At 36.4% G+C, this 21,827-nt stretch overlaps 2 protein-coding genes across 6 annotated transcripts in view; both read right to left on the bottom strand.

Moving 5' to 3' along the window:
• lrp2b (low density lipoprotein receptor-related protein 2b) overlaps positions 1-3,970 on the bottom strand; it is a 40,137-nt gene extending 36,167 nt beyond the window's left edge. The window contains exons 1-5 of the mRNA XM_067576459.1: positions 3,098-3,970; positions 1,975-2,085; positions 1,624-1,746; positions 1,101-1,217; positions 792-902 (exon numbers count right to left, since the gene is read on the bottom strand). Of these exons, the coding sequence (XP_067432560.1) occupies positions 792-902; positions 1,101-1,217; positions 1,624-1,746; positions 1,975-2,085; positions 3,098-3,158 (523 nt within the window). The 5' untranslated portion in view covers positions 3,159-3,970. The remainder of the gene's footprint in view (positions 1-791; positions 903-1,100; positions 1,218-1,623; positions 1,747-1,974; positions 2,086-3,097) is intronic.
• Positions 3,971-6,694: 2,724 nt separating this feature from the next.
• muc13b (mucin 13b, cell surface associated) lies at positions 6,695-15,540 on the bottom strand. Of its 5 annotated transcripts, none has more exons than XM_067576473.1 (12): positions 15,382-15,540; positions 12,869-13,579; positions 12,615-12,737; positions 11,846-11,952; positions 11,336-11,394; positions 11,046-11,212; positions 9,542-9,670; positions 9,370-9,412; positions 9,207-9,244; positions 8,672-8,759; positions 8,100-8,370; positions 6,695-7,871 (listed from the first exon to the last, which is right to left on the bottom strand). In XM_067576473.1, the coding sequence occupies exons 1-12, from the start codon at positions 15,431-15,433 to the stop codon at positions 7,563-7,565; spliced, it is 2,097 nt and encodes a 698-aa protein (XP_067432574.1). In that variant the 5' UTR covers positions 15,434-15,540; the 3' UTR covers positions 6,695-7,562. The 5 variants fall into 5 exon arrangements, with proteins under 5 accessions (XP_067432574.1, XP_067432573.1, XP_067432575.1 ...); XM_067576472.1 differs by having other exon boundaries at positions 12,869-13,587; positions 15,381-15,537; XM_067576474.1 differs by having other exon boundaries at positions 12,869-13,533; positions 15,378-15,529.
• Positions 15,541-21,827: the final 6,287 nt, after the last annotated feature.

Below are 21,827 nucleotides of genomic sequence, written 5' to 3'. Positions count from 1 at the left end.
TCAAATATACAAGCTAAATAAAATCTTTACACAACACTTGGCTGTTTTGGAGACATTTACGGATTCCTGAAACATTCTTCTATCTGACTGGAACGAAAATTATTCCGTATGCTGCTAAATCATGAAACTTTGTATCCTTTCCATAATTGGGACTGAGCTAACGCTAGCTGAAATGAAACAAAGATTACAGTCGGAAGTGACATTCTCTTTGCTTATATCATACGACATAATGTTACAAACTATGTGGAAAATACAAATAAATATGAAAAATATAGACAGATGTGTAACTAATACAACTTTGGATAAATTAACCTTATACTTGGTTAATTGTTTAATTTTGCATCATTCAAGACGAGCAAGAACGTCACTTCCAGCCACCCTCTTGTTTGTCTGAGGGACGCAGTTGAAATTTGGAAAATGGTTTAACATCAGTATAGTGAAGCTGATATAATTCATCACAGCTGGAAACAAGAATCTTTGAGGAATCTGGAGATGTCGCATTTTAGTTTAGCATTTGCGGTTATTAATCTGTGAAAAAAGCAGTGACTTGACTCAGGTTCAAGTTCTTTATTGTTACATCTCATTACACAAGTATAAGAGGGTAATATTTAACTCTATTGTAGCTAATGTGACCCAAACTGGGGTTAAAACAGGTTTTGTGCGAAAAAAGCATGAATTTGATAATATAGCTGCAGAGATGAGAGGATTATTTCAATTTTCACATCACTGATAGATTTAACTTGGTCTATAAACCTGAGCTGATGAACATAAAATTTGTTGAGTCTACTCACTGCAGTTGAATTCATCAGAGCCATCTCTGCAGTCCTGTAGCCCATTGCAATGCTGAGAATGGTTGTAACAAGCCCCATTAGCACATGTCTTCTGGGTGCAACGTGGATAGTCTGCAAAAAACACAAACTTACTCTATAAAAATGACTTTTCTTTTTACTCTCAATGCCCATAAAATTTTCCCTATCAAACAAAAACCTCATAGAGATTATAACAGTGAACACAAATATCTCATAGCCTACTACTGATCAGTATTATGTATTATATCAAAGTACATCGTAATGAGTTCCCTGTACGTCTAAAATTCTTACCGCAGTTGTTCTCATCAGAGTTGTCCACGCAGTCCTTCACATAGTCACATCTGTATTTTTTGGGGATACATTGGCCCTCCTGGCAGGTGAACTGATCTGGGCTGCAGGTCCGACCATCTGAACCAAAAGTATGTGAGAAATTTTACTCCAAAATGATATGCTGCACAGGAATTAGACTTGTAGCTCTTTAAAGCGCAAATTGTCAGCTTCAGTTAAGAAATGCAGGTCATTTTGTTTGTCAATTGATGTTTCTGAAAATCAATTTTGTCACAATGACATGAAGAGCTATTAACAAAAATTATATCATGACCCCTTTATCTACCTGCATAGACCTGTTATTAAACTAGTAAAATGATATATGCCATAAAGTTACAATGTTTTCCTATCTTTAGTATGTTTTTTGTTCCTATTAGAGAAATTCAGTATATGTACATATACTGTATGTTGTTCCATTAGAACTTCATGCATTTTTTCTATGAGGTGATGTTGCCACCTAGTGGTTTTACTCTTCATGACTGCATACCACATGTTCTTTGTTCATCTGAGCCATCGATGCAGTCTTCCTCTCCATCGCAGACAAATCCCAAAGAGATGCATTCACCGCTTGTTACACACTTAAATTCCTGTGAGCTGCACGATGGAGGTGCTGCCACAAAGAATAAAACAATAGAAGAGTTTTCACATAAATAATAGTGCTTAAAGCTTTATGTTTTAATGCCAAACTTCATCTTCCCAGTTAATAGATTATCGTATGGACATTCGTATATGTCTGTATGGTGAACTTATATAATCAAAAAGACTGGAAACACTGGGTTTTTGAGATGGTTTTGCATAGCACTGATTGTGTTTCCAGTGATTCGGTTGCTGTACTCACGGCAGTTTTGCTCATCTGAGTCATCTGTGCAGTCTTTAGTCCCATCACACCTCCAGGCTATGTTAATACATTGTCCATTGATGCACTGAAACTCCCCACTGCCACAACTTCCTGCAGAAAAACAAACCAAGACAGACTGATGAGGTTTAAAACATCTATCATCATTCAGTTTCTATGAGCATGGTGTGGGTGTTACAGAGGTAATTTGTGCATTCAATATTGTTTAAAATACATTCAGTCATGGTAACATTGCATATTTGAATGTTTGATTTCAATGACACTTAAATGAAAAAGTGTATTTTACGGTTTCCTTGACAAATGAGTTACCATGTTTATGACACTGTTACTTCCTCCTTGTGCAGCATTTCAACCTCAAAACATGTGATTCAGCCTTTAAAGGACAGTTAATTCTTCACTGTGAATGAATAGTCCATCTTATGACTTTGGAGTATGCGAGCCAATCAAATACAACATCCATATCTGAATCAGCAGAGAGATAGCTTGATATGTGTACTTTGAATATCTTGTGCATTCATAACTTTTCAAAATTTAGTAAAAGAAAGGGGAGTGAAATAACCATCCGATAAGTCAAAAAATGGTCATTTTTTACTGTAAATTATTAACAACATAAAATCTTGCATAGGCTATCAAACACAATTAAATGAATATGGCATAAATGTAGGATTTCTGTTGAAATGCTAATGCACTTTAGAGGTAACCTGTCTATTTATTTATTTATTGCACAATACTTTAACATCACATGTTGTGCATCCTTTATAAAGTCAATAATTTTAAGTTTTATTATTTTCCAAACAGCCAAAACTCAATATTCGCATGATTTTTATTCATGTAATTTTTATTTTTTTATCAGAAAGGTGTCAAACTACTCAAATCTCATTTAGGAATTAATCTGTTTATTAAAAGTTTCTTACAGTAATGATGAAAAATGAGAAACATCCTACTGTAATGATGCAATTGCATTGGAATCCAAAATTCCAGCTAATTATTGTTGACCATTACCTAGTACTTTCGCTACTACTTGAACTTTCAATGTTAACTTTAGCATATTGGTCACTAGAAAATGTATTGATGTAAAAAAAAAAAAAAGAGAGTATAACCATACCTTGAGCAAGCTGAATTCCTTGGGACAGCAGCAGAAGAAATAGAAGACCTTTAAGGCCCATAATTTAGTGCTCAGACTTCTCCCTCGATGCTCTTTTGTCTCACTGTTCAGCTTGTGTGTCCAGTCATTCTAAATCTACACCCTGACTATGTTAACCCAAATGAACCTGGTGAAGATGGCACCTTTGGGATTGAGATGTATAACTCAGGGACCAGCTGACCAATAATGTGACACGGAGTAATACACCTTTTTATGGCTCACTCCTTTACATAAAACTTCATCTAAGATTAACTTTTACCTGTTGGTATGTTGTCTACATCAGCAAGAAAAAGTAACTACTCATTTTTGTGTAACATTGCAGCAGGACATTAACACTGTCTGTAGCTGAAACCACTATATGATGCCTGAAAACAGATGTGCATTTTTTCATTTCTACATCCACTTAAAAAGAACCTACACTCTACAGTACAACTGACATGTCTTATTTACCTAACAAACTGAAGAAAAACAATACCACAGTGGCTAAAAAATTATTTTCAGCTGTGATAAATAATAATAATATCTTTATTTATATAGCACCTTTAAAAACAGAGTTTACAAAGTGCTTTGACAGACAAAGCAAAGGCAGTACAATACAAAAGCAAAGACACATGACACAGAAAGCAATAACAAGTCTGAAATTAAGAAGATGACAGTAGAAGACAATGAAAAACAATAGAGATGATAAAAAGACATCATATAAAAGTAAGTCTGTAGAAATGGGTTTAAAGAGGTGATTTAAAAGAAGTTACTGATTCTGCTAACCTTATCTCCTCAGGCAGGTCGTTCCAAAGTCGAGGGGCCCTGATGGCAAAAGCATGGTCACCTTTAGATTTAAGCCTCGACATTGAAAGAGCCAGAAGGGCCCCACCTGAGGATCTAAGGCTGCGGGCTGGTTCGTATGGGGTCAACATAACTGTTATGTAGCTTGGAACCAGACCCAGACATGCTTTAAAAGTGATCAGTAAAATCTTAAAATCAATTCTAAAAGGAACAGGGAGCCAATGGAGAGAAACTTGGGATGATGTGATGTAGTCTGTTCAAACCACTAAGAAGCCTATCTTCTGCGTTCTGAACTAGTTGGAGACAACAGAGGGATTTTTTGTCTTATGCTTGAAAGGAGAGAGTTACAGTAGTCTAATGTGGAGAAAATGAGAGCATGGATGATTTTTTCCAGGTCAGAGTGGGAGAGCATTGGCTTAATTCTGGAAATGGTTCTTATTTGCAGGGAGCAGGACTGGACAACTTTTTTAATGTGTGGTTCGAAACTTAAATCAGAATCAAACTCCTAGATTTCTGGCAGTTGGCTGCATGTTGGTGGATAGGGGACCAAGACTGATGGGTTTTTTTTGATTTTTGATTCAAATGTCATCATAGTCTGCAAAGGACTTTAAACCTGAATGTGTTATAGTGGTACACACCTTAGTACATAGTAGTGTAGTGTAATGGCAAAAATATGGTATTGTGTGTGCCACCTATTAAATGTATTGAAATCAAATACAATATCCATAGAGAAACATAATTGTACACACAAGCATAATTATCATTACTTAATATATTTTATGCAGATGGATATTTAATATATCTATGAATTCCATCCTGTTTAAACAGAACAATAAAAAATGATCAACTTAAAGGTGCTGCGTGTAGAGTTTCGATAACAAATTATTGCCAAATTACTTTACACTATCATTTACAGTTACCAAACAAACTCATGATTGGCAACTTCTACTGGCATCTTCATTGCATTTCACAATGTGTGACCTTGTTACAGCAAATCTGGGTAATTGCTTTATAGCACAAAGGAATATTGCTTTATGGCAATAAAGGGCAAGAGGTTGCTTTCCTTCCAGCGCAAATTATGCAAAAACTATAAATATCTACTAGTGGCAAATGCTGTGGAAGTGAAAGGCCAGTGGGAAAGTATTTTATGTCATATTTATCCTCCTCAAAAACTGGAGTGAAGCTAAGAGCTAAAGAATCTTTAACTAAACTCTGATCTGAGTTGCTAAGGAAATTAACTTCCTTCTACACAGATTTTCTGTTCCTTTAAACCATGTGTTACCAGTCATCAAGACTTCTAATCATGTTAACACATCTGCTGTTTCTGTGCTGTTGCATGTTAGTCAGGACATTTGTGTTTATTTTAACATCCAGCTTACTATGACTCACCTACGATGGAATTATTTAAAGCCTGAAATCCTTTTCCTTTTAGTATTTTTTCTATCCTAACACTTGAAAGGACAAAAGCATTAAAGGATATTTGTCCTTGAGAGAATAGTATCCCACAGAAGATTATTTACCAAAGCCCAACAATAGACACTGAGGACAATTTGGTGATTTAAAAACCACACTATTTTGTAAATTATTTTGACTATACGTCAAGTATCATCTAAAGCTGTGACAGCACAGGGCGGGTTACTTAATTGAAACAAAAAATGAAAGCATCTCTGTACTTGTAACAATGTATTTTCAGTATTTTATCCATAGTAATATTGAATAAATACCATTAACAGGTCTCCCAGAAATTCTCATATTTTCTGTTAATACTACGTATAAGATACCGAGTGTGTGAGATAAGAGAGTCAGAGTTAATGCTGAGTCACGATGTTTTAATGGCACTTAGCCTACAGCTAACTGTGCTAACATTAATGCAGTATGGTAACTCTGGAGAAATACAGAGGCCGACTATGGAGACCTACACAAGCCGCATAGCTTGCAACTCACAACAACAATACACTACGTTTTTAACATCTCTTTGATATAGCTACTATTAAAACAACAACAACATGATTTGCCATATTTAATTACTTTAAACCAAACAAGTCACAGTCATGTTGTCACTGTCACTGTATAACGTTACAGCTCTGTGGGCATGTGTCGTGAGCATGTTTTCCTCTACGGTTTTTAATGCAAGGTAAAAAAGAAAAAAAAATCCTGTCCTGACTGTGGGGTTGTCCTGAGAGCGGAGCCTGCACCAGAAGCGTCCCTGAGACCTACCGGCAGGACCCTCTCCTGTTTTCATCACTTGCGCAACTGTTCTGAAGGTGTTTTTGTTTGAACTTTGGCGCCCTCAAGTGGCACAGTACTACCAAAAATAAAAAATAAAAAAAGGCTGTGCAAGCAGCAACAACTCTTCTGAAACATACAAACTAAGATTTTAAATAAATAGCAGAGTAAATGTAAGATGTGAGACTTTCTCAGAGACAGTACATTTTCAACTTTAGAAGCATGTCCATGCTGAATTTAAACAGTTTAAACACACTCAGTTCTAAGCGATTGCTTAATAATGGAGATGGCTAAACAGTAAAAGCTTCAATAATTGCATTTGCTTTAATGCATGCCATATGTGTAAATTAAATATATCCAGAGTAATAGACTTGAGATGGTTTGATCATTAGTGACTTTCAATTGAACATGTAAAACGTGTGAAAGTGATGTCACTCACTGTGGTGAAGTCCAATGTCCTCAAGTTGATTTATGGTTAAAATGAATTTAATATCATATGATGTTATAAGTGACAAAAGAAAATTAATACAAAGTGCATGCAAACGTTAAAATAGTTAAAGATGTAATTTTATTTTATTTATGAAGAACACAGCTTGGTATCAATCAGTCACAAAAGTGGTTAGAAATAAACAAAATATACTCTTAAGTTATACAAAAAAGAACATTAAACCATTTTAATGTAGAAACATTTAACACAAATTACACTGAAATATATAGAGGGAATCAACATGCCCTGATTTGGAGGAATAATCCATTAAGTTTTATTAGAACAAAAGAAACTCGTCTCATTTACAAACAACTGAATAAAATTGTGACTCATCATAAACCTAAAAAAATGTAAATTTTGCAAATTCATAGACAAGCAAGACATTAGACGGGCAAGCTCCTCATTTCTGGCCTTTAGCCAGATCGTAGAGGATCAATACCTGACTCAGTGCCATTAAACAATCAGACATTCTTGAGTAAATACTATTTTAACTGACTGACAATGAAAACATTGAAATGGGGTGAGACAAAACCTTTGAAAGGACCCACAGTGTTTTTCATATCCCAAACTTTCACATAAAGTAGTCAAGGAAAGACAGGAATGATTTATGCTTAAGCTTATAATTGGTCAGAATGGAGTTCACAATATATGGATCAATGGGTTGAAAGGACTAACAGCCCTACAGTACAATAATATTCATTACTGCACATTTCTTGGGCGATTGCACAAAACCTGAGCTCCCATAGTGCTTCTGTTTATACTTCTCTTATCATAATGGGATATTAATGTTGTGTAGTTTTTTGAAAAAAAAAGAAAGTAAGAAAACTGAATTCTGAGGTGTTTCTGACAAAACTTCAAGTCAGTGGTGCACCTCATGAAATATTTGATCAGGGTAAATGTCACTGTAGGATAAACCTTTGCGGTTCCACATTAATTGAACCGTCTTCCATCATCGTGCATGTAGTAAGGGTTGGTCTGGCCTTGGCTCGAAGCATACGGGTTGGTCTGTGGTCGATTCTGAGCGTATGGGTTGTTCTGGGGTCGGGCCTGAGCATATGGATTGCTCTGAGGTCGATCCTGAGCATAGAGATTGCTCGAGGGTCGATCCTGAGCATAGAGATTGCTCGAGGGTCGATCCTGAGCATAGAGACTGCTCGAGGGTCGAGTCTGAGCATAGAGACTGCTCGAGGGTCGAACGTATGGGTTGCTGTTCATGTCATCCGCATCCTCGTAGACATTCTGCAAAGAAAAAAGTTTCTTTATGACAAACACAAAGCATGTGTATTCCTCATTTTCTCTCCTTTGACCCTGCTGAATATTTTCATTTCTTTTCTGCCCTGCATACTTTAGCTCTTTCTGTCCCATGAATTAAAACCTTTTCAGGGTTTTATATTTCGTCAGTTAACTCATACTACCCTTCCACTTTTCTCCTCTTTATACATCAAACGCAGACATAGGCATGCTCACCATGTTCTTCCCCGCAGAGATCAGGTTTTGCCGGCTGTTGCTTGGAGTCATCTCCAGGTCGGACCTGCGGTCCCAGCTGCTGGTGGTTGTGGCCCTTGGGATCCTAGGTGCCCCAGCATTTGCAAAGCTTCCCAGGCCATTGGCTGGGCCGTTATTAACCGAGGGTGCTCGGCTAATGGCTAAGCTGCTGTTAGCCAGGGGTGCCTTGGCAGAAGAGTGGCTGACATAGGGATCCCCAACTTTGTTCTTCCCGGAGCTCTTCTTTGAGGATCTAACAAGATAAAACAAAAGTATATATTACTGCCTATATTACTGTGTCTGTACTACTGCACTATATTTCATTTGTAAACGACATTTTTCTTTGATGCAAAGTATCTGTAAAATATGTTTGTGTCTAAAATAAAATGACAGATTAAAACTACCAGGCTACCTTGTCACAGTAAAAAAGGTTCATAATTAACATGCCTAGTTATATAAAGGTTAATGTGTAGCTTGAGTGAGAGATAGCAGAGACATGGCAGAGGCAATAATAAATGATTGGAAATGGATGAAAACATAGCTGAGAAACTCACTTGCAGGCCACTACAGGCAGAAGGATGAGCGTGATGAGCAGCAGTCCCCCAAGCACGGAGCTGACTATTACCAGCGCCAGCTGCCATGCTAACAAAACACAGAGATTGACATGAATAATAAAGCTAGTGAATGTATTTAATAAAAACTTTTCTTTGACACAACTTGCTGAAACAGAAAGTTTAAGAAAAAGTTTAGAAAGTGATTCATGGATACATGGATGGACATTTTTAGTTAAGCAGGTATCGAAGACCACTGAAACCCAGGTGCCTCTAGTTCTACCACATTTTACTTGTCATGCACTTATACTGAAGGAATATTATCTTTCTGGATAATGTAATTTTTTTTTTTTTTAAATTTGGCAGCATTATGTTTCCCACAGAAAATATATCACATTTGCGAGCAGTTGGTGACAATTTGGAGAGATAATGTTACTGCATTAGACGAGATGGTTGCATTTGTAGCATACCTGACTTTTTATGTTGTCAACAATTGTGTATCACTTTTTTCAAAAAAACATACATACTGTATACTCACATTCATTGCAGTTCAAACCCAAATAACCAAATGGACAACTGAAAGAGAAGAATAGTTGCATGGCTTTCAGTTTTTCCCTCCTTGCCATAATTAGAAAAAATAATTTGGTAGATACTAATTATTACATTTTAAGACATTTCTGACATGACATTTAAGTACCTACGCGACACATTCGGATCCACTTGCTTTATAACCACTGGGACATACTGCAAAAGCACGAAAAGTTGAAGTAGTTTGTAGTTTAGTTAAAGAAAGATAATTATATTATTGCACACACACACACACACACACACACACACATACTTTTCTCTCTCTCACTCATTAAATGCACTTACCCCTGCACATTCTGTCACTGAAGGGTGTCTTAATGTAGTTATCATTACAGGTACAGTTATAAAGTCCATTTTCTGATAAACATTCTGTAGTGTCCTCATCACAGGGTTTCATATCACACAGAGGTGTCTCTTTAAATGAAAGAAAAAAAGAGTATACTATCAGCACATCTATCTCAGATGAGTAAGATAATATATGAGCACTAAAACATGACAACGCTAAAATAACAACATGATACGAACGGTGAAATGTACAATATGCTGACAGCAGTTGAGAAATACCATTCCATGTCAGCTGACCGATACTCTTCACTGTACAAAGATCACTATTTGTGCAGTGACAAGGGGCCTAGAAATACATGAGTAATCAAATTTTAACATCAGGGCAGAAGTATTATAAAACACTTGGTCACCTTAACCAATAGCCTATCTGGCCTGAGAATTGACAAAAAACAGCTATAGTGTGCATGCTAATTATTTAGCATATGATGTTTAAAGTAATAATAAGCCATGTAAATCATGTCATGTAAATACTTGTACAGAGAGAAAGAGTTTAATTGAAAGGAGCCATCACGTTTTTCCTACTGTGAGAAGTCAAAACGTCTGCTGCGATTTTTTGGATTAAACTAAAAACTTGCATACTGTAGGCGTCTTGGAGAGGAATGTGAGCGTGTACAAACAGCAAGCACAGAGAAGAAAACACTGCATCCAAACAACTAATCAAACCCGATAACAAATGAATCTGCGAAATACAGTATATTGTGCTGGATGTCTTACTCATTTGCATGGCTGAAAATAATGTGGGGGTTTGATGTTTAATTGAACATGTTGAGCCATCCTGCACACTGTTATTCAAGTGTTACACACTTTGAAAAACTTGTCTAACAGTGTAGTATGGAGCAGGTGCATAATCGCTGCTAGGGATGGGGGGTCATCTCCCCTCAAATAAATGAATAACATAAATTTGTCCCCATCAATATTTTCTGTTTTCAAAAACCCATTGTGTAGTGTTCACTGAATATTTACGCCCAACACACTTCGTGTTTAATTGCTTTTACAAAACAAGCTTGAGTGTGGACTTGGTGGCAGGTGTGTGCACATTTGGAGATGGGTGATTGGTTACTACCGGATAGTGTCAGATTGTCTATATAAGGAACCAAATCAAAAGCATGATCAATGGGCCAAAAAAAACCCAAAATGAGTGTAGTCCTAAAAATATCTAAGCAATGGAAGGTTCTGCATTCAGTAGCCCTAATAATGAAAGCTACTAACAAATGTTTGATAGGACAAAATAAAACCAAACATTTGTAAAGAATACTGTTTACCAAAAATTCTGCTATATTTGACAGCTATTAATGAATTTCACACAGTACTGCTTTTTAAAACCAGATACAGTATATCATTTTGAAACATTACTTTTCAACTATTTTCTGTTGAAAACAAATCCATATCTCACCATCAAACTGGATAAAGATCTAAAATATAGAGACAGATGTAACAAACATACCTTTAAATTTCGCATTTCCCAGGACACACTTGTCACAGTTGCTGGCAGTCTCTATCTGCTTGGTAACTTCAGATGAATTGATTTTAGAATCTGTTCGGAAGATGATCTCAACAGATGCATTGACCTTTTCCTCTGATCTTGACCAAACCCTGCTGTTTTTACTGGGTCTATATGGACAAAAATTACACTTAATGATAATTATATTCTGCAATTACTAATTGCAATGTGCTGTAAGTGTACTGTAGGGAGTATGGCTCTAGACAGACTGTCACCATCACACTACAACTTACCGCAGTTCCAGCACTGTAGATTCAGTGTAACCATCAGACTCACTGTAAGCAGCATTCAGCTGTGTTTTAGAAGGAAAATGCCATTTTGTTTAGGACATCATCTCACTGGGTATGGACTGCTCCTTGAGATCAACTTCAGTTCTCAAAATTATTTTGCTTTGATACATATTGTGTAGTTACACAGAGCATTAATCACCACACGCATCAAGTTTAATACTCAAGTATAGAATAGGTTTGTAATTCTGACACAACTAGCATCCAGTTGCACCAGATATTCCACAAAGGCCACAGTAGCTGTTTGTTTGAATATCTACTGGAAAATTTTAATGTGTGCAAATTGTGGATAAATATCCATATCACTCCTAGACAAATAGATGAGGGATGTTAAAAAACGTCAAAGCAATTATGTGAATTATTTGACAGGTCTTTACTCTAGGCCTAACATTTAACAAAGACTAAAAAAATTTTAAAAAATGAACACATGAAAAAGGGAGAAAATTGATTTCATACCGCATCAATGATTTCTTTCGAGGCATTTTGAAATTCTGTAGATGTTTTATTAGTCATGTTTCCATTATAGGTCATGTCCAGGGTTAGTTGTCCAGGGAATACTTTGGCTAAAACAGGAAAATATCATCTTAAGAAAGTTGTATATGCACTCCTGTCATACCAATTTATTTGGAAGAGTAGTTCAAAATTTTGGGAAATAACCTTATTTGCTTTCTTGCTGGGATAAGAAGATCAATACCACTCATATTTACTAATATTTTTCACTTTAATGTAAAGCTACAGTACAGCCAGCAGCCGTCTCTGCTGGTTGCCTGGCCACGTCACTGTGATATCAAGAAATAGTCCAGCATGTAACTATATAACCGCAACGTTTTTACACTGATTTCATTACTTTTGGACAGAGGCAGGATAGCTGTTTCCCCCTTTTTCCAGTCTATATTCTAGCTATAGGCTAAGCATATTTCCCAAAATGTTAAACTATCTTTTAATATTTAATGAAATTATTAATGTAGCACTGGTCCTCTATAGGTGCCTATAATTTTGACTCAATTAATACTACCGCACTTCAATAAAATTGAGCTAATTTAATTGCCAAAAAACTACTACAGTATCTCTAGGTACTACTTCTCCTGTGTAATTTTGAATTTGCAATATGCCACACAAGACTAAAGACAAATACAGGCTTACACTTTCGCATCATAATAAGTGTTCATTAAGGCACTTACTCAAGGAGTAACAGCCTCAAAGTGGTACACTAACAAATACTTACCACTCTCACACATTTTGCTTTTGTTATTGTAGTAATCACCAGCCAAACACAAGCATACAAAGTCCTGAGGTCCACGAGGCTCACAGGTGCTCCCACTGCCACATGGGTTTGAATCACAAGGACCTTTAAAGTCAAGGAAAAACACACACACACACACACATCAATATGGGCATTTACAACTTATGAGAGCACATAAATCCAATGAACTCTTTGTTATAGAGGGGATTACAGTTTTTGGATACTGATAGAAGTACCTGGAGGCTTTGTAGCAGGAACTGATGTTGTTGTGGACACACCACCTGAACCTGTTGTTGTAGCAGGTTTCTGAGTAGTGGCTGTGATATCTGGACTTGCTGTTGTTGTCGCAGTAGGTTTCTGTGTAGTGGCTGTGATATCTGGACTTGCTGTTGTTGTCGCAGCAGGTTTCTGAGTAGTGGCTGGGATAACTGGACTTGCTGTTGTTGTCGCAGCAGGTTTCTGAGTAGTGGCTGGGATAACTGGACTTGCTGTTGTTGTCGCAGCAGGTTTCTGAGTAGTGGCTGGGATAACTGGACTTGCTGTTGTTGTCGCAGCAGGTTTCTGAGTAGTGGCTGGGATAACTGGACTTGCTGTTGTTGTCGCAGCAGGTTTCTGAGTAGTGGCTGGGATAACTGGACTTGCTGTTGTTGTCGCAGCAGGTTTCTGAGTAGTGGCTGGGATAACTGGACTTGCTGTTGTTGTCGCAGCAGGTTTCTGAGTAGTGGCTGGGATAACTGGACTTGCTGTTGTTGTCGCAGCAGGTTTCTGAGTAGTGGCTGGGATAACTGGACTTGCTGTTGTTGTCGCAGCAGGTTTCTGAGTAGTGGTTGTGTTGCCTGGACTTGCTGTTCTTGCCGCAGCAGGTTCCTGTGTAGTGGTTGTGTTGCCTGGACTTGCTGTTCTTGCCGCAGCAGGTTCCTGTGCAGTGGTTGTGTTGCCTGGATTCGCTGTTTGCATCAAAAGAGACTATTGTGGTTAGAGCAGCCCAATATCGTAGTTGGTAAATGATAACCTAGTGATAGCCTCAGTGTTCAGCTACAGCTAATTTGGGCATAACACCAAATTATACAACAAAGAAATTTAACTGTTTTAACAATCTATTTAACAAGTTAATCCAGATCTGGCAAGATAATATATGATAGAGCATACTTATTACCAATAAATAATACCATAAAGCTCTAGTCACAATAACACGCCTTATCTTTATCGAATTATTAACAGAAGCCAATGCCAGTCAGCATAACATGATGAAATCATATGCAGTGACAGAATTATATACAACATGGTTTATAGTTTTATAGGCAGTGCTTTTCCTTTATTTGAAGATAAAAAAGCTACATAGCAATGAGAAGATCCACATAAAGGGTGGGTGGTGAACTAGGCGAGGTCATGCCGTATCTTATACTGATAACCTAAGGAAAGTCCAGCTGTTCAAAGGTGTAAAAGGCTGAGCATTGTGGTTATCATACTGTATGTTCAATTTTGTAGCAGCCTGAAACAAAAGTATAATTAATCCACTGGTTTCTCTGTTATTATTATTATAATCATTATATTAGACTAGATTCAAAATGGTCATCGAAATTATGCCAGGATTACCAGCATTAAGGAACATTTCTGATATTAAACAGAACAGATTACATTATTCAATGCAAGTGCATTACAATAAAGCCATTCAGTCTGAAAGAAGTATCTTAGACACATTTGCGCTGTATGCAGTATGAACAAGGATTCAGAAGAAATTAAGGCGCTCAGATAAGAAAGTCTGTTAAGATACGATTCAGTGTCAAATTTAGAATCAGGCCATTTAATCACACCTGAACTGAGGATAAAGGACTTTTGAGCACCATGTCACATTTAAATTCTAGAAAAGATTTAAAAGAAAAAGCGTCAGATTCTGTGGCTAATCAGGCCATTTAGGTTTCAGGCATATAAAACATTAACCAGTCAAGATGATCTGAGGGCAACAAAGATACTTCCTTGTCTGGTATAGCCCTCCAAAAGAAGGTAGGGTAACAACAGGGTCATAAGGTAAGGTCAGATTGTCTCCATCAACACACTAGTCAAATATTTACTATTGCTTGTGTGTGCACCAGACCAGTTCCGAAGTAAAAAAGTGGTTGTAAGGCCAAGCTTGAAGCTCTTATACCATTGTGCCTTTTTTGTAAATGTTGATTTCTCAACAGTTGGATTTAAGGCGGGTTGTAATTTTTCTGGAAACAGAACTGAGGTAAAACAAATGAAATATAAAAATCCTCTCAACATGCTGTTTCCTGTCAACACTAACACAATGTAGTTTGGTTCAATAAGTGAAAAACAAGAGTCAATATGCCTTGAGCGGGAGGATAAATAATATTCTGGGCCAGTTTATGACTGTGATTGAGGTTTGCCTAGTTCAGAGAAAAATGAGAGGGAGAGAAAGATGATGGTGGTAAAAAGACGTTCATCCAAGCAACCCCGGACCTACATCATTTCTAGCTTTCCTTTCCTTACTGGCAATGGATTTAATAAGACATGCCAACATTGACACAAAGAAGAAAGTTGGCTTATACCCAATAAAATTTTAGAACATTATCCATAATGACTACATTTATTTAAAAGATAGAAATCAAAAGACTGGATTGCTTCAGTTTACCTGACAATTGAGTTTATAATCATATAAATTATTCTATCTGACAAATGGTAACAACTTTACAAAAGATTTTACACATTTAAGGATTAAATTAAAATGAAAAAAAATCAGTCTACTTACCACAGGCTACAATGAACAAAAGGAGAAAGAGGAGTTTGAATTCTCGAGCCATTGGAAAAAAACTGAAGGACAAAACTTCACCACAAGAAAGACAGGCAGAAAGCTGTAAGCTGTAAGGCGTTAACGCATTAAAACCTTAGATGATGAGGGCTCAGATGTCCTCCACTGGTAGTTTTAATCATTAGCCACTCCTCCCAGGGTGGCACTGTGTGCTAAAGTGCATTTCCTGCCCAGTGGAGACGTCTCAGTTCCCAGCCTCCATTTCTCTATGTCATCTATCTATTTATCTATTGTACATGACATACATCTGTCTCCGTCATATGTTTTTGTAAATTACCAGTAAGTGTGTCACAGACTTTTATTAGGCTACATATACAGTATAATGGTCAGTCAAAGTCAAAGACAAGATGTGTATCATGATAAACAAACCTCAGACAAATTTCATCTACAGAAAATCCAAAGATAAAAAACAGTTGGTCACGCTGTTTGTTTGACAAATTATCAAGGCAACAAAGCATCCCACACTACTAAAATGACATCTTCATTGCCTTCATATAAATCCAATTAAGTGATGATGTTTTAGTTTGTTTATTTCTTTTTTTGTTGGCTAAACTAAAAGTCAAATCAGACATGGTTCATTGGAGGCAGCCTCTCCAAGAGAGGATTAGTTAGAGAATAACAGATTTGTGAAAAGGTAATGCTAAGCTTGTTGTGAAAAAAAAAATCTAAAGCAAGCAGAGATCAGGTCACAGACTCCTAATGATAAACCTGCAAGGGAAATATAATTAATTAAACGATAAAGTTATCACACAGATTAATACTGTATATTTCTATTGTTTTTAAAAAAAATGTCTTTTTGCTTATAAATGTATAAATAACAAGAAAATGTCTGATTTAAAATTCTGTACCTGAGCTGGGTGCACATTAGATCTTTCTTTACAGGACAGGTCATATTTTCATAGTTTTCACTCAGCACTAAAATTGTTTCAGATCATAAATAGAAATAATAGCTATCATTGAACCAAATGTATTTACACACTGTTTCATAGTCATATATTAAACCTGTCCACACCCCCACTAATTTACTCAAAATATATACTCAAAAACTATATGTTCTCAAGATAAGAAACAGATATTTATGTTTCCTCAAAATTCTATAACCCAAGATTTCTTACGGACAGTGATAGAGTCCTAAAATGGTTTATTGTTGCTTTCATAATATAGAGAATTGCCATTATCTACAATATTTGGGGGTCAAGCTAGTGACATGGTTCATGACAAAACAGTGGGGTCTGAAACCAAAGTTGAGGGAAAACACAAGAAGGAAGCAATGGTCTCTGCCAGTAAGCTTGACTCAAGTCAAGACTGGGCTCTTTGTACTGGAGCTGGAAAAATACCAGTTGGTTAAATTGAGAGGAAGCTTTACAGCAGACGAGAGAGTTTACTGACAATGTTATTATCATTAGTGATGTCACATACTTTACACGTTTCCTGGCTGACCTTATGTCATTTCTATCTCTATAATAAAAATGGAGGATTTTTTACAGCAGGAATAAAATGCGAACGCAGAATAATGAAATTAAAAATATGTCTACTGGCTCTAATATTCATGCCGCATTTGTCATTAGTGCTAATGACAATGTTCACCTTTCTGAGTAAATACAATTTTTCAAAGCACAATTTCTGATGTACATCTCAGCTTCAGACTTTATAAGTTACTGACAGGGGTTGTAATGAACAGAGGAGACAAAGATTACATTCTTTGCCAGTCATTTTATGAATTTATAACAGTCATCATTTAACCCTGACACAACTTCTGCAAACATGATTTCATAACAAGCCAGGTTAAAACATGCCTGTGTCCACACAACCCTAGATAGAAAGCTTAATACTATTTCTGACAAAAAAAGAGTAGAAATGTTGCTTTAAAAGTGGTTCAACCCACTAACAACATTGTTATCGGAAACTAGGAACCAAATAAGTTGAGGTAGGACGAAGCACAATGTGACCTTTGATTCAAAGACGTCATAAGATGTAAGATAATGCGATCTTTGTGTAAAGTTAAACAGCTAAATGAAGAAGACGTTGACAAAACCATGACGTAAAAGTTGGAGCACTGGAAATATCTGTTTGTTTTAAATTGTCACCTTAAGAATGTAAGGATGAAGTGTGTATTTTTAAATTCTTTTCAAGTTTAGTATGATCTGCGCTATCATGCATTCACCACCCATAAAATTATATTATCTCCAAGTTGACTTTGATCCCAGTTACATATCTGAATTAACACATGACACAACTCTTACACCACTTCAGTGTCATCATGGGTGTTGGCTGAAAAATGACAGAAATAACTTTAAGATTAAAACTGGTACGTTTTAACTAAAGGTCAAATAGTTCGAATGCCAGTTTCCATGATTGGTAAGAAAGACCAAAATAACTAATGCTTTATGTAGATTAGAATTTGAGGATTCATCCACACTACGCAGGCATATCTGACCACTGAAAACATATCTTTCTTTAAACATCTCTAATGGACTGACAGTTCCCTTAATACACAGACTAGATAAAAACTTCAATAATCAATTATTTTGGTGCTATTAAAGTTTTTTGTTCTTTTCATAAACATTTACATAACCATATCACCGGGGGACTATGGTCCAATACAAGCACTGAGTAAGTGCATTGAACAAATCAATGATTGGATGTGCCAGAATTTTCTTCAATTAAACAAAGACAAAACTGAAGTAATTGTTTTTGGAGCCAAGGAAGAACGTTTAAAAGTCAGCGATCAGCTTCAATCGACAATGTTAAAAACTACAAACCAAGCCAGAAATCTTGGTGTAGTCATGGACTCAGACCTGAATTTCAACAGTCACATGAAGACAATTACAAAGTCAGCCTACTATCACCTGAAGAATATATCAAAAATTAAAGGACTTATGTCTCAGCCGGATTTGGAAAAACTTGTCCATGCATTTATCTTCAGTAGACTTGACTACTGTAACGCTGTCTTCACAGGTCTCCCTAAAAAATCGATCAGACAGCTGAAGCTGATTCAGAACACTGCTGCTTGAGTCCTCACTAAGACCAAGAAAGTGGATCATATAACTCCAGTTCTCAGATCTTTACACTGGCTTCCTGTCTGTCAAAGAATTGATTTTAAAATACTGCTGATGGTTTATAAAGCACTGAATGGTTTAGGGCCGAAATACATTTCTGATCTGCTGCTACATTATGAACCATCCAGACCTCTCAGGTCATCTGGGACAAGTCTGCTTTCTGTGCCCAGAGTAAAAACTCAACATGGAGAAGCAGCATTCAGTTTTTATGCTCCACATATCTGGGACAAATTCCCAGAAAATTGTAGATCTGCTGCAACTCTCAGTTCTTTTAAATCGCAGCTGAAGACTTTTCTGTTTGCCGCTGCCTTTTATTAAACCAAATTTGAGGGTTAATATTTTACACTGCACTGTAACTTTTATTCTCTTGTTTTATCGGTCTTATTCCCTTTTCGCTTCTTTTTATTTCCAAATTTAACACTTTTAAATTGTTTTATATGTCTTTTTACTTGTGTTGCTTTTATATTGTTTTGATGCTTTTTATGCTCTATGTAAAGCACTGCCTTGTTGTTGAAATGTGTTATACAAATAAACTTGCCTTGCCTTGCCTTCAATTGTCATAGGATGAAAACCCACAAAATCTATTTAATATATATACACATGAAACTCCTTACTTTTCCCACAACTATCAACAAAATCAAGCTTGTGGTATCCAATAATATCGTAAATTAGGACCGAATTTCCCATATTATAATATACATAAATATACAGTACATATAATTAATTAATAAATAAACACAATCAGATGTAATAATGGGGAAAAACATGAATAGGCCCCTTTCACGGAAAACATTTTGACATGTCATTGTAGGAAAAGCACGTGTGTGAATAATAAAAAGAATGTTGGCTGAATGCCATTTAGCCTCTTTGGTTTCAGGGTCCTGGTATCGTACATGCTGGCTCACTGCCACACTGGGAGTCATTGTTAATGTTATTACTTATCTTCTTTTCCTACCATGACATGTCAAAATATCAAAATGTCCTGTTTCTCAAGACAAGAAAATTATATAAATATGAGAGAAGACGATTTCTCTAAAAGTTCATTTTTAACTTTTGAACTAGGGTTCAACTTATTATCACCTTGTTTTTTACATTTGGGTCAAAGTTTGTTTCAAAATAAATATTCCATTCCTGCAAATGAAGACAATTAGTCCTCAGCTGTTTTTTCAAAGGAGGGTTTTATGAACATGTTGCTATGAGGTGTGTCAACAAAGGTGCGATTACAGAGCAATAACTGCCTCCGTGTCCTTTTACTAACTTTAAGTCCAAAGTCACTTACAGTTATGGCCATCCTTAACCCCACCCAACCTGCTGTTCCCGGCAATGAGCTCTTCACATGACTGTGACCATGATTAGACTGAATGACGATCATGGAGGGGAGGGAGACACATAGATACCAGCATAGTTAAGTGCCAGTGATTCCCCTGAAGACCCTTGACTCTGTCCTTCCTTGAGGCTTCTGCAAGAAGAGACTACATATGCCACTACATAGAAAAGAATATTTTTACAAAACCAATTTTCATCATTGTCATAGTTCATGCATTCAAACCCATTATATATAAAGATGGGGGACAAATTAATTATTAAAACAGTAAGGTGATGGGTCACCATGAGTCTCCAGATTAGCTTCAGTGCTCCTTGGCAATGAGCAGTGGTGAAGTCCCTTACTTGATGTTTAATGATTTGTTTGGAGACTACTGCCTTACCAGAATCTCCCAAAGATGTTCAGTGGAGTTGAGAAGGCCATGTAAAGTAGTAAAATAATTTTTATATACTCATCAAGCCATTCAGTGAGCCCTGATACCCTGCACGTGTTCTCTGCTAATTAATTCCCTTTGTCCTTGAATTTGTCAGCCCACTATATCATAATACCATGCTGTTGATTAACTACCAATGTGTCATCATCTATGGTTGGAGCAGTTAAATAATAAACGTTATTGAAATCAAGACAGAGCTGCAACTTACAATTATTTTCATTATCAATTCATCTGTTGATTATTTTCTCAAATGATTGATTAATCTTTTTGTCTATAAATTAATAAAAAACCCAAAGCTATTCAGTTTACTATCATGTACCACAAGGTAAAGTATCAAATCATTACATTTGAGAAGCTGGAACCATCAAATGTTTGTCATTTTTGTTCAAAAAATGTTTAAAATGATTATTCGATTATCAAAATAATTGACGATTAACATTCTGTCGATCGACTAATCAATTAATCGTTGCAGCTCCTCTACCAATTTGCATTAATTCTTATTACTGACTAAAACATTGCTGGATATGTGTGCTATTGGTGCTTTATAACCCAACCTACTGCCAGACAAAAACTTCAGCATGGGGCTCCCTGATTACGATCAATAAGAATGATTTTAACATTCTCACTCTCTACAGTATCTCTGCATGGCAACTAATGTGTGGTTAAGTTTAGGGAAAGAATGTAGTTACAGGGTGTGTATAAGTGATCTAGATAGTGATGTTTGGGCTCAGTCTCTGGATTCGGATCCTGAGTTACTTGGTGGAAAACAGCTCCATCCTGTGGCAGCAGGGATGTTGTAACGATAGGATGATTCACCTGACTGTGAGGAAAACGTAACTGATTGTAAAAAGGATTTACTGACAGTCAGAGCAAAGTGCACCCTCTGTAGACATGCGAGTTAGTGTTATCCAGCGTCTTTCATTTCTATGGAAATGAAAGCTTCAACTGCATAAAATATACAATTTGTTTGAGTATTAAAAGCCTGTTAAATCAGGATTTGCACACATCTGCTATTCACTTGTTATGTTCATTTTATTTGACATGGACATCACAATAGCATTGGAACTGCAACATACAATTATGCACAGGCACCAGATGCTAAATAAATAAATAAATAAATAAATAAAGTGTTCTCATACTGTGCAACAGAATGCGATATTAACTTGTCAAACTATGATGCAATCACTGTCAAATACAGTGATGGAAAGTAACCAACTACAGTACATTTACTCAAGTACTGTACATAAGTACAAATTTGAGGCACTTGTTTGAGTATTTCCATTTTATGCTACTTTATACTTCTGCGCCATAACATTTCAGAGGGAAATTTAATTTTTACTGCGGTGCATTTACACTAAACAGTGGAGGTTGAATGCAAGGTACAATGTTAAATTCAGTTTGATGACATATATATGAAAGTGTAGGCAATATGTCAGAATCCCAACAAGAGAGCTGAAGCTTAATTTGTGCCCTGAGTACTGAGTGCTGGTTTTGTTTACTTTATTGTAAATACATTATGTGTTATTTACAGTCGTCGGTACTCAGCAGGCCTATAGACATACCCACCGCT

Source organism: Thunnus thynnus, chromosome 20 (assembly GCF_963924715.1).
Source record: "Thunnus thynnus chromosome 20, fThuThy2.1, whole genome shotgun sequence".
NCBI classification, from domain to species: domain Eukaryota; kingdom Metazoa; phylum Chordata; class Actinopteri; order Scombriformes; family Scombridae; genus Thunnus; species Thunnus thynnus.
This window is presented reverse-complemented; position numbering and strand designations above follow the sequence as displayed.